The sequence below is a fragment of the Microcebus murinus genome, chromosome 15, assembly GCF_040939455.1.
Source record: "Microcebus murinus isolate Inina chromosome 15, M.murinus_Inina_mat1.0, whole genome shotgun sequence".
Lineage (NCBI taxonomy): Eukaryota > Metazoa > Chordata > Mammalia > Primates > Cheirogaleidae > Microcebus > Microcebus murinus.
In genome coordinates, this window is record NC_134118.1 from 71023499 (window position 1) to 71035980 (window position 12482).

At 34.6% G+C, this 12482-nt stretch overlaps 1 protein-coding gene across 1 annotated transcript in view; it reads left to right on the top strand.

Moving 5' to 3' along the window:
* Window positions 1–12482, top strand: part of GLRA3 (glycine receptor alpha 3) — a 146444-nt gene that overhangs the window by 100418 nt on the left and 33544 nt on the right. Inside the window, exon 7 of the mRNA XM_012770695.2 lies at window positions 4650–4864. Within this exon, the coding sequence (XP_012626149.1) occupies window positions 4650–4864 (215 nt within the window). The remainder of the gene's footprint in view (window positions 1–4649; window positions 4865–12482) is intronic.

The following is a 12482-nucleotide window of genomic DNA, read 5'->3' on the forward strand; positions in this document are numbered from 1 at the left end:
AACCCTCCTTGGGCAATAAACACTGTCTCTGCTAACAAAAAAAAAAAAATTGCTTTTTTTAAAAAAAGACTTCTTTGCCTAAACTTTCCCTTTGTCATATTTTCATGCATTTCAAGGTATTTTTCTCTAAATATGTACTACTCTCACTGACACAGGAGCCTTTCCACATTTGAGGTAGATATCAGATGTAGTTATAATATTAACATAAAGGATTGAAGGACTCAATGTGGTATTTGTACATTCACACGGTCTGTTCACTTCCCTTAACTGCCATAAGCTATTTCCATAAAGCCTATTCTGACTGTATAACCTATTCCTATGAATTCCATTAAACTGCTCATAATTGAGACATCACTCCACGGTGAGGAGACCATGGTCTCCCACTAGCCTCAGCTGCTGCTCTTCATCATTTCATTACAGTAACTATGATTCACATTGGGCTCAGTATTTTCCAGAACAGTGATCTGACTTTTCACTATACAAAATCCCTAGTCTCTTATCTCCTTAAAAATTCACAATATCTGATCAAAAAGTCACTGCCCCTTTTCTTAACTCAGAGACAAAGCAGATATCTAACTTACTAGGGAGTTAAAGGTTAAAAGCTCAACACAAAGATAAAGGGCAAGCAAGTCAACAGCAATGTCCTTGCTCAGCACCTAGGGGCAGTAGTATTAATAAATTCCTTTCAAAGAAATGCTAACAAGTCCCTAGAGTTGGGTTAAGGAGGTGCATTAGTTTCCTAGGGCTGCCACAAACTGTCACAAACTTAGCTTAAAACAACAGAAATGTATTCTATCACAGTTCTGGAGGCTACAAGTCCAAAATCAAGGTGTCAGCAAGGCCATGCTTTCTTTAGGGAAGAATCCTTCCCTGCCTCTTTCTGGTTTCCTATTAAATATTTCTGGCACTCCTTGGTGTTCTTCAGCTTGTAGATATATCACTTTAGTCTCTGCCTCCACAGTCACAAGGTATTTTTCCTGTGTCTCTGTGTCCAAATTTCCCTCTTCCTGTATAACTAATATTGTATATCACTAATATTGTATCACTAATACTGTATCACTAATATTGTATATCACTAAAATTGAATTTAGGGGCAATCTTAATCCAATATAACCTCATTTTAACTTGATTATCTGCAAATACCTTACTCTCAAATAAAGTCACAGTCACAGGTTCTGGGTGGGCATGAACTGTAGGGAGATAATACTCAACCCAGAATAAGGGGTGAAGTTGTAAACATCACCTGGGGATGAATATTTTAAGATAGTCTCAAGACCCTTAGCATAAAGTAAGTTTCCATACTTCATTGAGTTATCTACCAAGCTATTACAGCTTAGAGGAAAAGAACTTATATTTATGAATCCTTACTATAAGCAAGGAATTGGAAAGGTATTTTCTTGGATGACATCATAGAGATCTCACAAATTTATAGTCTAAGCAATTAAAGCACAATAACTTGCCTAAAGTTACATAGAAAATAAAAGCGTCCTCAATTAGTTTTGTGGTTAATTTCAGACCCTGAGCTCCATTATTTACTCCTACAATGCACAGGACTCCCCTGTTAATTTTCCAATAATAGGCTCAGATACTACATAGTTCCCCTAAGTTACTTACACAAACGCAAAAAAAACAAAACAAACCAAAAAAAAAAACACCAAAAACACTAGGTTACATAAGAACCACACTTATAAATACCTTCCCCCTATAAAATGAAATATATTGAAGTTAAAAATGCCTTCATACACAAATGAACTGCACAAACTTAGAGGATTTGTTCAATTATATTTTATTATCCCAAAGTATTTATTGATTATGTACTACAAGGCCCTATGATCTGTCTCCTTCTAATACTCTCTCCAAAATTTTCTACCTCTCTTCCCCTTGCTCTACCATCTGCCATAATGGCTTGCTCACTCATAAACACCAAATTTATTCCTTCCCTAGGGGCTCTGTACTTGCTCTTCCTTCTACATGTAAGGATCTTCCCAAATTTTCAAACCTAATACTTTCACATTCTGCAGGACTACTCAAATGCCAACTCTTGAAATGTCCTTATGTAACAAGCCTATGTAAATTACCCAAAGCCCCCTCTACTTTCTGCTTTCACTGTCTGAAATTGTATCATTCATTTTTATGTCTACTTATTTATTGCATGTTTCCTTCATTGCCTTAAGTTTGTATTATATTTATTCTGTTTAAATCTACACTTCTGGGGTGTGCTTCAATGCATAGGTGATGAATTTTTTTGTCCAACTTGTTCATTCTTCTCTTTAAAACCACACAAACACAGAGTATATGTATTTATATATAAGCAATGGTGTGTATGTGTACATGTGTATACTTTTATTTTCCTTTCTAGCAATATGTATAATTTTTTATTTTAAATTTTCATAGATACATAATAGTTGCACAAATTTGTGGGGTACATGTGGTATTTTGTTAGGAGCGTGAAATGAGCAATGATCAAATCTGAGTAACTGAGGTATCTGTCACCTCTTACAATATTCTAAATCTTCTCCTCTAGCTATTTTGAAATATACAATAAATAATTGTTAACTATAGTAGCCGTATTGTGCTATGGCACACTAGAACTTATTCTTTCTATCCAACTATATTTTGTGCCCATTAGCCAATCCCTTTTCATTCACCCCTTCCTGCTCTCCTTGCCAGACTCTGGTAACCACCATTTTATTCGCTACCACCATGAGGTTAATTATTTTATTAATAGCTCTCACATATGAGTGAGTACATGCAATATTCATTTTTCTGTGCCTGGCTTATTTCATTTAACATAACGCCCTCCAGTTCCACCCATGTTGCTGTAAATGACAAAATTCAATTCTTTTTTATGGCTGAATTATATTCTATTGTGTATAAATACTACATTTTCTTTATGTATTCATCCCTTGACCCATAGGTTGATTCTATTAATATATGGTGGCTATTGTGAACAGTGCTGTAATAAATGAGGAAGTGCAGGTATCTCTTTGATACACTGATTTCCTTTCTTTTGTATATATACCAAGCAGTGGGATTGCTGGATTATGTGGTAATTCTATTTTCAGTTTTTTGAGGGATCTCCATACTGTTTTCCACAGTGACTCTACTAATTTACATTCTCACCAACAGTATACTATTGTTCCCCTTTCTCCACATTCTCACCAACATTTGTTATTTTCTGTATTTTTGATAATTGACATTTTAGCTGGGATGAGATAATATTTCATTATGGTTTTGACTGGCATTTTCCCTGATGTTGGGCATTTAAAATGAAAACACAATGAGATTTTTTTCTTAAGAATTTTTTTCTTAAGAATCACCTGAAACTTGGAGAACTTACACAAATTATCCAAATGGTCACTGTTAGTAATCATGACACAAGATTACTTAACAGGTTATTTAAGAGTGATATCATAAAAATGTTTCAATTATTCATGCTTCATTTCATTATTTTTAATGAAAAACTTTAAAACTTTATATTTAATAACACTCTAAAGTATTTCCATATATTTCAGGAATCTTTAGGCATTCTGTATGTATTTGATAAACTGATAAAAGGGTTATGTGTGACTTGCATGTATGGTTCTGATTACTATACATTTTAAAAGCGGAATCCAACTTTCCCGGAGCTTATGAACTTTTGTTGAGACTTAAGCCCTGGAATTACATCCATTCTTCATCCAGAGCTGGTCCCCTTGCATCACTTGTGCAATCACTTGTGATCCAAGTCACAATAATAAAAGCTTTGTAGCAATATGGTAGCAATTTTCCTGGTGAGCAAAGATGCTCTTTGATATCTTTCTTTCATGGTGAGTCAGAGAATGTTACGTAAAGAAGAGAATGTTAACTCTCTGACCTCATCCTTTTCAAAATAATGAGAATAAAGAGAGAATGAGACCAAGAATTGGGTGATTTAGAACATTTTTTAAAGGATAGATAACCTAGAGTAGTAGAGAAATAGGGAGTAAAAGAACAGGATAAGCAGAAATACAAACTTAATGTTAAATTAAGCCATAATTTATACCTCTATTTATTACTTACCATAATAGAGGTAAATAATAGAGACACAAAGGCATAAATATATAGTACAAATGTATCTCATTTGTGTGTTATTTTTAAAGTTATTAATGGGAAATAACACACATTTTCCTATTTGTTTGCTTTATTATTTTAAAAATGATTTATCCTCAATTGTCTTTATACCTCAGCATTTAAAGTAAATGTGAAATCCTCTGGAACAAATAGCACCTGGCTCTAAATTAACACCTAAAAGCATCAGAAACCGTCAATGAGTAAAAAAAGATGTTTATATAATAAGTTTATGTTTCTCCTGCCTAACTCAGAAGCAATTGTTAGATCAAGTGGAATAATCTTTGAGTACTTTGACAAGTATGAAGTGCTATTCAAATGGGAAGTAATAAGATCACATACTATTTCCTGAAAGAGTACACTCTCTTATTACATTGCTTCTAGATGTTAATAGAGAAAAATATTTTTCATAAATCATTATGAACATGTGATGTAGGGTCTCTTTTCATGGTAATGGAAAATTTTATGACAAAATAATTATGAAAATGAAACTGTGATATTTGATGCCATAACAAAAACTTATTTTTACTAATTGCTATATTTATTTTGTAACCAATTAGGAAAGTTCACATGTATAGAAGTGCGATTCCATCTTGAACGACAAATGGGATACTATCTGATCCAGATGTACATTCCCAGTCTCCTGATTGTTATTCTATCCTGGGTTTCCTTCTGGATCAACATGGACGCGGCTCCGGCCAGGGTAGCTCTGGGAATAACCACTGTGTTGACTATGACCACACAGAGTTCAGGATCACGAGCTTCCTTACCAAAGGTAAGTGCGCTGAATAGACTAGACGTACGCATGTTTGCACGTGTAAAGATAGCGTTTTCAGCTTTTGTCAGATCTTTTCCAGTAGCATTTATTACTTATTACCTATTTTCAAAGTAATAGGTAACCGACAGAAAACTTGTAAAAAAAAAAATCAATGAAAGAGAAAATTCTATAAACCAGTGATATCTGCTATTTACATTTTGTGTTAATGATCCCTAATTATTTAAATATCAGTACTACTGTTATACACTACGGAATTCTTTGTACCTATCAATATTTAAACATTTAGAAAAATATTAAATATTTATTTAAGTTGAATCCACATGGTAATTTTAAATGGCGGCACAGTACTCCACTGTATGGATATACCATAAATTACTCACTCTTATGACTAATATTATAATGAATATTTATATAATAAATGTTATATATATGTATATGTGTGTAGGGTCTACATATCACATATATCATCTATATATATTTACATATACACATATTACATATATATACATATATGTATCTATATACATATATAACTTTTATACATATTTTGCATTATTTTCTTAGTATACATTCTTAGAACAAGAATTGCTATACTGATAGCTATATGCACTGATATATATTGCCAAATTTACCTCTAGGAAAACATTATAGCAATTATACTCCCACAAGTATTGTATCAGATTGCTCATGGTGTTACGCCCTAAGCCAAATATGGTATTTATTATTTTTGCGGGTTCCCACCCTCTGGCTTTTAAATAGCTATAAGTCAATAGGAAGGACAGCTTACCTAATTCCATGATTTTAGTCCATGCAGAGCTGCCAGGATTAAAATAAAACTGTTCCCTCTGTGAGACTTGTAAAGGACCCATTATTTCTTTTCATAAAATATTCTGAAATAAAACACAGGAAGTTCTTTTCATCCATTTAGCTACATAGAAATATAAAATTATTTTCTTCCCCTAAAATGACTTCTAAGAAGTTTCTGCCACCTAAATTTAGTAATCCTTCTTTGAAGCTTTACTATTATTTTCATTTAAATGATGTACTGCATATAATAAAATCATGTTAACTTTTCTTGTACATTTGATGCTATTTTCTTGCCATAACAAGTAAATTATATTAATAAATCTACTGTTAGGGCTTCCTTAGCCCTTTCTATGAGTTGCATTCTATGATTCAATTTTTTTAGATTAAAATGCCTACATAAATAAAAGTTGGCAGCGGGATACTTCATTATTAAAAATATTACTTAATATAGGAAGAACTTGTTACTCAACATGTTCACTCTGCCGCACTAAGATTTAGTGCTTGTCATTCAAAATAATGCCTACTTTCATAACATTTAGTTATATTTTCAAATGGTTTATAATAGCTGATACCATCAACTAATGTTTTATGAAATATTGTCCATGTGAAAATTGTAAATCTGTTTATAAGTTTGAACTAATAAGTATCAATGCTTATTTATACATGAATAAATGTCACAAGGGCTCTGAGTAATAGTGGAAATTCCATAGTTAATTTGTAAAAGAAATCACCAGTTAATTCACTGACCCTCATGAGATAAACAGAAATGAAATTTCATTTGTTCTGCATGTTATCAACCAAGACGAAGAGAGCAAAATGCTCAATTTCAGGAATCTATAGCTTCTACGAGGCACAGCAGAAAAACAGTTACATACAGAGAGTAAAGTAGAATTGGGGGAGTATGCAGGCATGAGTAGTGAAATCAGAAATAAAGAAAGCAATAACATAAAAGACAGAATGGAGGCACAATTTTTTAAAAAAAATGTGAAAGTGAGTTTTTCTCAAAAAATAGGAGACATTTTTTTAAAAGGCATTAATTTCACCAAGATCTCAGGGAAGGAATACATTTTCAACCATGAGTTCAACTATAACCATACGTGTATGCAAAGCCTCTTCATCTCTCTGATCATAGAGAAAATGACCTCTAGAAATGTGATGACTGGTACAACTCTGACCCACAAAAACAACTGATTGACAAAGAGAGATCATCTCAGACTAACAAAAGGTTTAGTTATATACATTGTATTTTAGGAAGGCAGACCCTGAAGACCCAGGATAACCAACAAGAATTAATCTATGGGATGAGACCATTCAAAAGAGTAGAAAATCTCTTGAAAAATGCAACTCTCTTTTTTTTTTTTTTTTTTTTTGAGACAGAGTCTCACTCTGTTGCCCGGGCTACAGTGCCGTGGCATCAATCTAGTTCACAGCAACCTCAAACTCCTGGGCTCAAGCGATCCTCCTACCTCATGAGTAGCTGGGACTACAGGCATGCACCACCATGCCCAGCTAATTTTTTCTGTATGTTTTTGGTTGGCCAATTAATTTCTTTCTATTTTTAGTAGAGACTGGGTCTCGCTCTTGCTCAAGCTGGTTTTGAACTTCTGACCTTGAGCAATCCACTCACCTCCCCCTCCCACCAGAGTGCTAGGATTACAGGCGTGAACCACAGCGCCCAGACGAAAAATGTAATTCTTATTCTGTGACTTTTTTGGGCTAGAAAGACAGAAGATGAAGATTCACACTTGCATTTAGGAGATGTCTAAAACCATGCACCTTAAATTTCATGTTCTCAACCTCACAAAAGAACCCTCAGATGTCTGAAAGTCTTGCAATTAAAACATTCACTATTCACCTGCTGACAAATTCTAGAAAATTGGAAAAATAAATAAATTCAGGAAAACAGATTATCAAACATAGGAGGAAGAAACAATAAATCATTGATTTAGAATAATTACTTAGTGTTTTGTCTAGGCTCTGTGACAATGCATCTCCTGTAGGATAAGAAGGAGCTTGGAAATCAGTCAAATAAGACTCAGAGAATAAAATCTCAAAGAATATATACTTATCCAGATCCTTGAAAACTAGAGATGAGATTCTGCTAGGGTATCCTCTATGATATTTTCTATTGCACTGGCCTCTACAGTGTCATGATAAATCAAGCACATAATGGCCCAAAAGCAAGAAGCCTCCTATGATTCACCCTTAGAAGTTGGAGCTATTTTGCATTTCTGCAGTCCCGGAAGAGGGTGACATGAATTCTACTCCCAGAAAATTTTCAACATTATATAACTTTAGGAGAACTTCCTCAGACCATGTGCTTGGAGCAGTAAGTGAGAAAAACTAGTCATGATCATGGGGCCATATATGGAGGACTTTCTATCTAGACTGTGGTAATGATTAGGTTTATTATGGGTGTGGCAGTAGGCCCCTGAAAACTTTTCATGAGGGCAGTGATCACTCTGACTTCTGCATGAAGACCAGATAGAAAGAGCAGGGAGACTACCAAGGGAGCTACTGAATTCCATGCAGATGATCTCCCGGGGAGATGAACAGCAGCAGAGACAGAGAGTAGCAGCAGATGGATTTACAAGGTAGATGTCTTGAGAAAATGTACTTGGAAGTGAAACAGACAGGATTTCCTTCTGAATTGAGGATTCAGGAATTCAAGAGTCAAGGGTGGTGTTCAAGCGAGTAACTAGGCAAGTAGTGCCGTCAGTTATTGACAAGGAAGGTTGAGGGAGAGGGTGATCCAAGTTTCTCTTTTGAACATGTTAACTTTGAGATGTTTATAGGGCAACTGCACGGAACCGTCAAAAACCAAGAACTCCTAAAGTTCTGCCCAGGAACACCTAGCCCTCGGATTTTAGGGAGTAAACTGCAAATGGATAGGAAAGTAGATCAGAGGTGATTTTTCTAAGAATGAAAGAAAGCTCAGAAATAGGCGGAAAGAAGATGTATTTGTGGTTGGCTCTCCTCCTACAGCTAAAAAATCTTTTCTTTCCTTTCATCCTCTAGGCCCACCTGTACCCATAAACAGAATATGTTAGATAGTCTAGTTAAAGGCAAGACCCACTCACCCTGAACCTTTTCTCCGAAACTCTTTGAGATCCCAACATTCTGAACTTTCTTAGGTATGGAAAAGCAATCCTCCTTAAGGAGATTAGGCTTTAACCAGGGGTGAAAGAGGGAATAGATACAATCACTCAATTGTTTTTCAGTACAAATTTGATTTATACTAATACCCAGTTAAGATCTTGGCAGTGAGGGAATTATAATTTTTCTTAAGTATGGGGATGGGCAGAAATAGAGAAAATCAGTAGAAGAGATATAATTTAATTTAGAAACTCTGGGTTCTAGAAATAATCCACATTAGAGAACTCTGGGGAAATTTTGACTAAATAGCTCTATTACATAAACCTGACCCTTTCTTTTCCAATCTCAACAATCAACTCATTTCTCTGAGAGACCTATCTTTATCCCTTATTTCCTCCTGTTTCATACAGACCAGCTAAAGATCAGCTTTGGTATATGTTTTTTTGTTTCATACCATCTGCGTAAGTACACAAGTATCACTGTGCATACACTAGTTTAGTCTTTTAAAAAAGATTCAAACCTATTGTCACACCAGTCTAGGCACAGTGGCTCACATCTGTAACCCCAGCACTTTGGGAAGCCAAGTCGGGAGAATGGCTTGAGACCAGGATTCCAAGGCTATGATAATACCACTGCACTCCAGCCAGGGCAACAGAGCAAGACCCTGCCTCTAAAAACAATAAGAATTTTAAAAAATTGTAAAAACCCTATTACCATATCAGGGTTCTTTGAACATAGCATGTCAGATGTGTGCATGCACACATACAATGTACACACTGCACACATTCACACATAGATATAAACTTGGCAGGGTGGGAGAAGTCTCTAGATTCAAGTTCACACTAACCCTAGCTCTTAACACAGTATGCTATGAGATTCTTGGTGATTAGGGATGCTTCACTCCCGTTTAGTTGCAATTATTCTGCATAACAAATAATCCCCTAATCTCAATGGTTTACAACATTCACTCTTGCTCACAGGCCAGTGAGCCACCTGTGCTGCTTCTGAGCTTGCCTGAGATGGGCTGAGTTAGAGTGGGCTTGGATTAGGCTGTGGAGTGGGTTCAGGTCTGCTCCCTGGGTCTCCTCATTTGGGGACTACAGGTTGTAACATGCTCCTGTGGGGGAGTGCAGGAAAGCAAGAAGGCAAGCAGAAACATGCAAGGCTTTTTGCTCAGAATTGGCACACAGTCACTTCTGTTCTCCATCCAGAAATTAGACCAAGTCTCACTGTCAAACCCAAAGTCAGTGGGGTGGGGGAGTGTCCTCCACCCACAGGGAAGCCTTGGAGAGGAAGAGAGGGAAAAAGGATTGTAAACAAATCATCTCGTCCGCCTCAGGGCAATGATTTATTAAAGTTTTCTGTCTCCTTTCTTAGACTACACTGTGGCTTATTAGTATAATAAATACTCAAAAAAATGAGAGGGGAAAAAGGGATAGAGAGAGAGGAAAGAGGGAGGAGTTCCAGGGAGATTCTATGTGGATTTCTCTCACTTTGCCCCCACCACTATGCCTGCTCATTCAGAACAGAGCTACCAAACATAAACAAACAAGGAGCGCTTGAAATCTCAAAGATGATCAATTCAGCAAATATTTTACAGGAGCTCAGAAGCCTGTAGCCTATGGAAATTGCAAATTCTGCACCAGAGCAGTTTATCCTCAACAATTACTTATAGTTACAACGATTACCTATACCTCGGGGTTCTCCCTTTCAATCTGTGTGTGAAACCTACCAGAAATAGCTTTTTGAGGGGACAAACTATATTTTAAATATTTTTATCCTCAATCTAAATCAGTACATAGTATATGCCTATGCAGCGAACATCATGTAGATATTTAAAGACTATGTGAACTTTTAAAACTTTTACTTAGTAGTCTTAACTTGAGAGTATGTCATTGAATTACTCTTACCTATGCTGAACTACATTTTCCCCCTGAAAACCACCAATGAAAAAGAATTGCATTTATCTACCTTAGGATATACTAAAAACACTTGTTCCTAGAAAATATAATAAATATAGTTTTTATATTAAGTTCTTATTCTTAATAAAGATGCCAATTATAGAAGTGATTACAACTATTAAAAAATATAAATTAAACTGTTATTTTTTTGAATGTCCTCATTGGGTTGACACATGATTCATATGCAAGGTTGATCACACTGAAAAGATAGGAAATCGGGAGAAAAATGACAAATTTTTATTCATTGCTGTGTTCTTATCTAATTAGTGAATATACATTTTTTTGTCTTCTTTAAAATAAATACTCTTCAGTTTTAAAGGAGAGTAAGTTATAAATGTTGTTGATAATGTAAATGGAATTATAGGAGCTACATAGTAATAAGATTTTCCTATTAATATAACAATTAATAGTTATTACTGTCAGTAACATTTTGGTCCTCACCATTTAAATATAATATTCTAATATTTACCCAATTAACTAGTATCATTTCAATCAAGTTCAGCACAAATGATACAATTAGATTTATTTTTAATTTATTATGTGACAAAATATTTAATAAGTAAATTTAATTTTATGATATAATATTTGATGTAATATTTCTAATTAAAGTTTTAAAAATTTTTATAGATTATACTAATTAATGTAGTTACATACATACTCATTTACGAAAAAGAGAAAAAAAGGAAAAAGGCACAGATCACGAAAGAATTATTTATTCATAGCCTTTTTGGTAAAATCACAAGATATAATGCATATTAATATCATTCAATTGTATTACTGATAAAAAAATTGTCTGTTTTTTAAACAGATGATTTCTAAACATGGATGGGTCCTATGATAAAAAGAATAAAAATTGATGGCTATCTCTGGCTCTGCATTTCATCTTAGAACCTACATTTACTAGACTCACTAGATCCAAGTAAGCTGAAAAATTACAATTATCAAGCATTTATGTGTACTTTATATAGAGGGAGAGCTGCTGCATGAGTTCTTAAGTCTGATGGAACAATTAGGGAAAAGTATGTGACCAAACTACAAAGTTTAGAATTTTTTAAAATAATACAATGGCCTTGGGGTCAAACTAAATATAAAAACAGAAGATGAGTATGCAATTTTGAGACCACTTTTCCTAAATAATATCACAAATTCCCTTTACTCACTCAAAAATGTCCTGGAATTGAACAGTGAACCCCCTAAAAGATCAAAATAGATACAAAACTACCATTTAGCCAGTGAACAAAAGAGTTTGGTCCCCAAACCAGTGTTAAAAGTACCTTCTGGACTTTATCTGGTTTTCATGATTCCAGTTTGAAATTATAAACAAAGCTCTTAAACACCAGAGGAAAAAGGAAGAGGAAGGTATATGACTACAATAGAGATGTTGTAGAAATACAAAATCTTTAGTACAAAAAGAAGAAAGAGGTCACTGATATAATTTAACATTAAATGAGTAGGTCAAAAAAGATAATATATTAAGAAATGCCAGTTAAATCTAACAGCATGTGGCTAACAAGCATTTCCAGTGACATCGAGATTTATCTTACTGTTTCATCTAAGTCTTAAACATGAGAGAAAGAGCTGCGCCCTATGGAAGAGGGGATGGTAAAGCTGCAGTAACTGAAGTGGGAGTCAGAGATAACCGTGTGACCTTTCAAATCTTTAGCATTCTTTATTGTACTTTCCTTATCTAGTGGCTAGAAGGATTGGTCAAGTTCATCTCTTTGGAAACAATGAATCTCTGTTATTATATG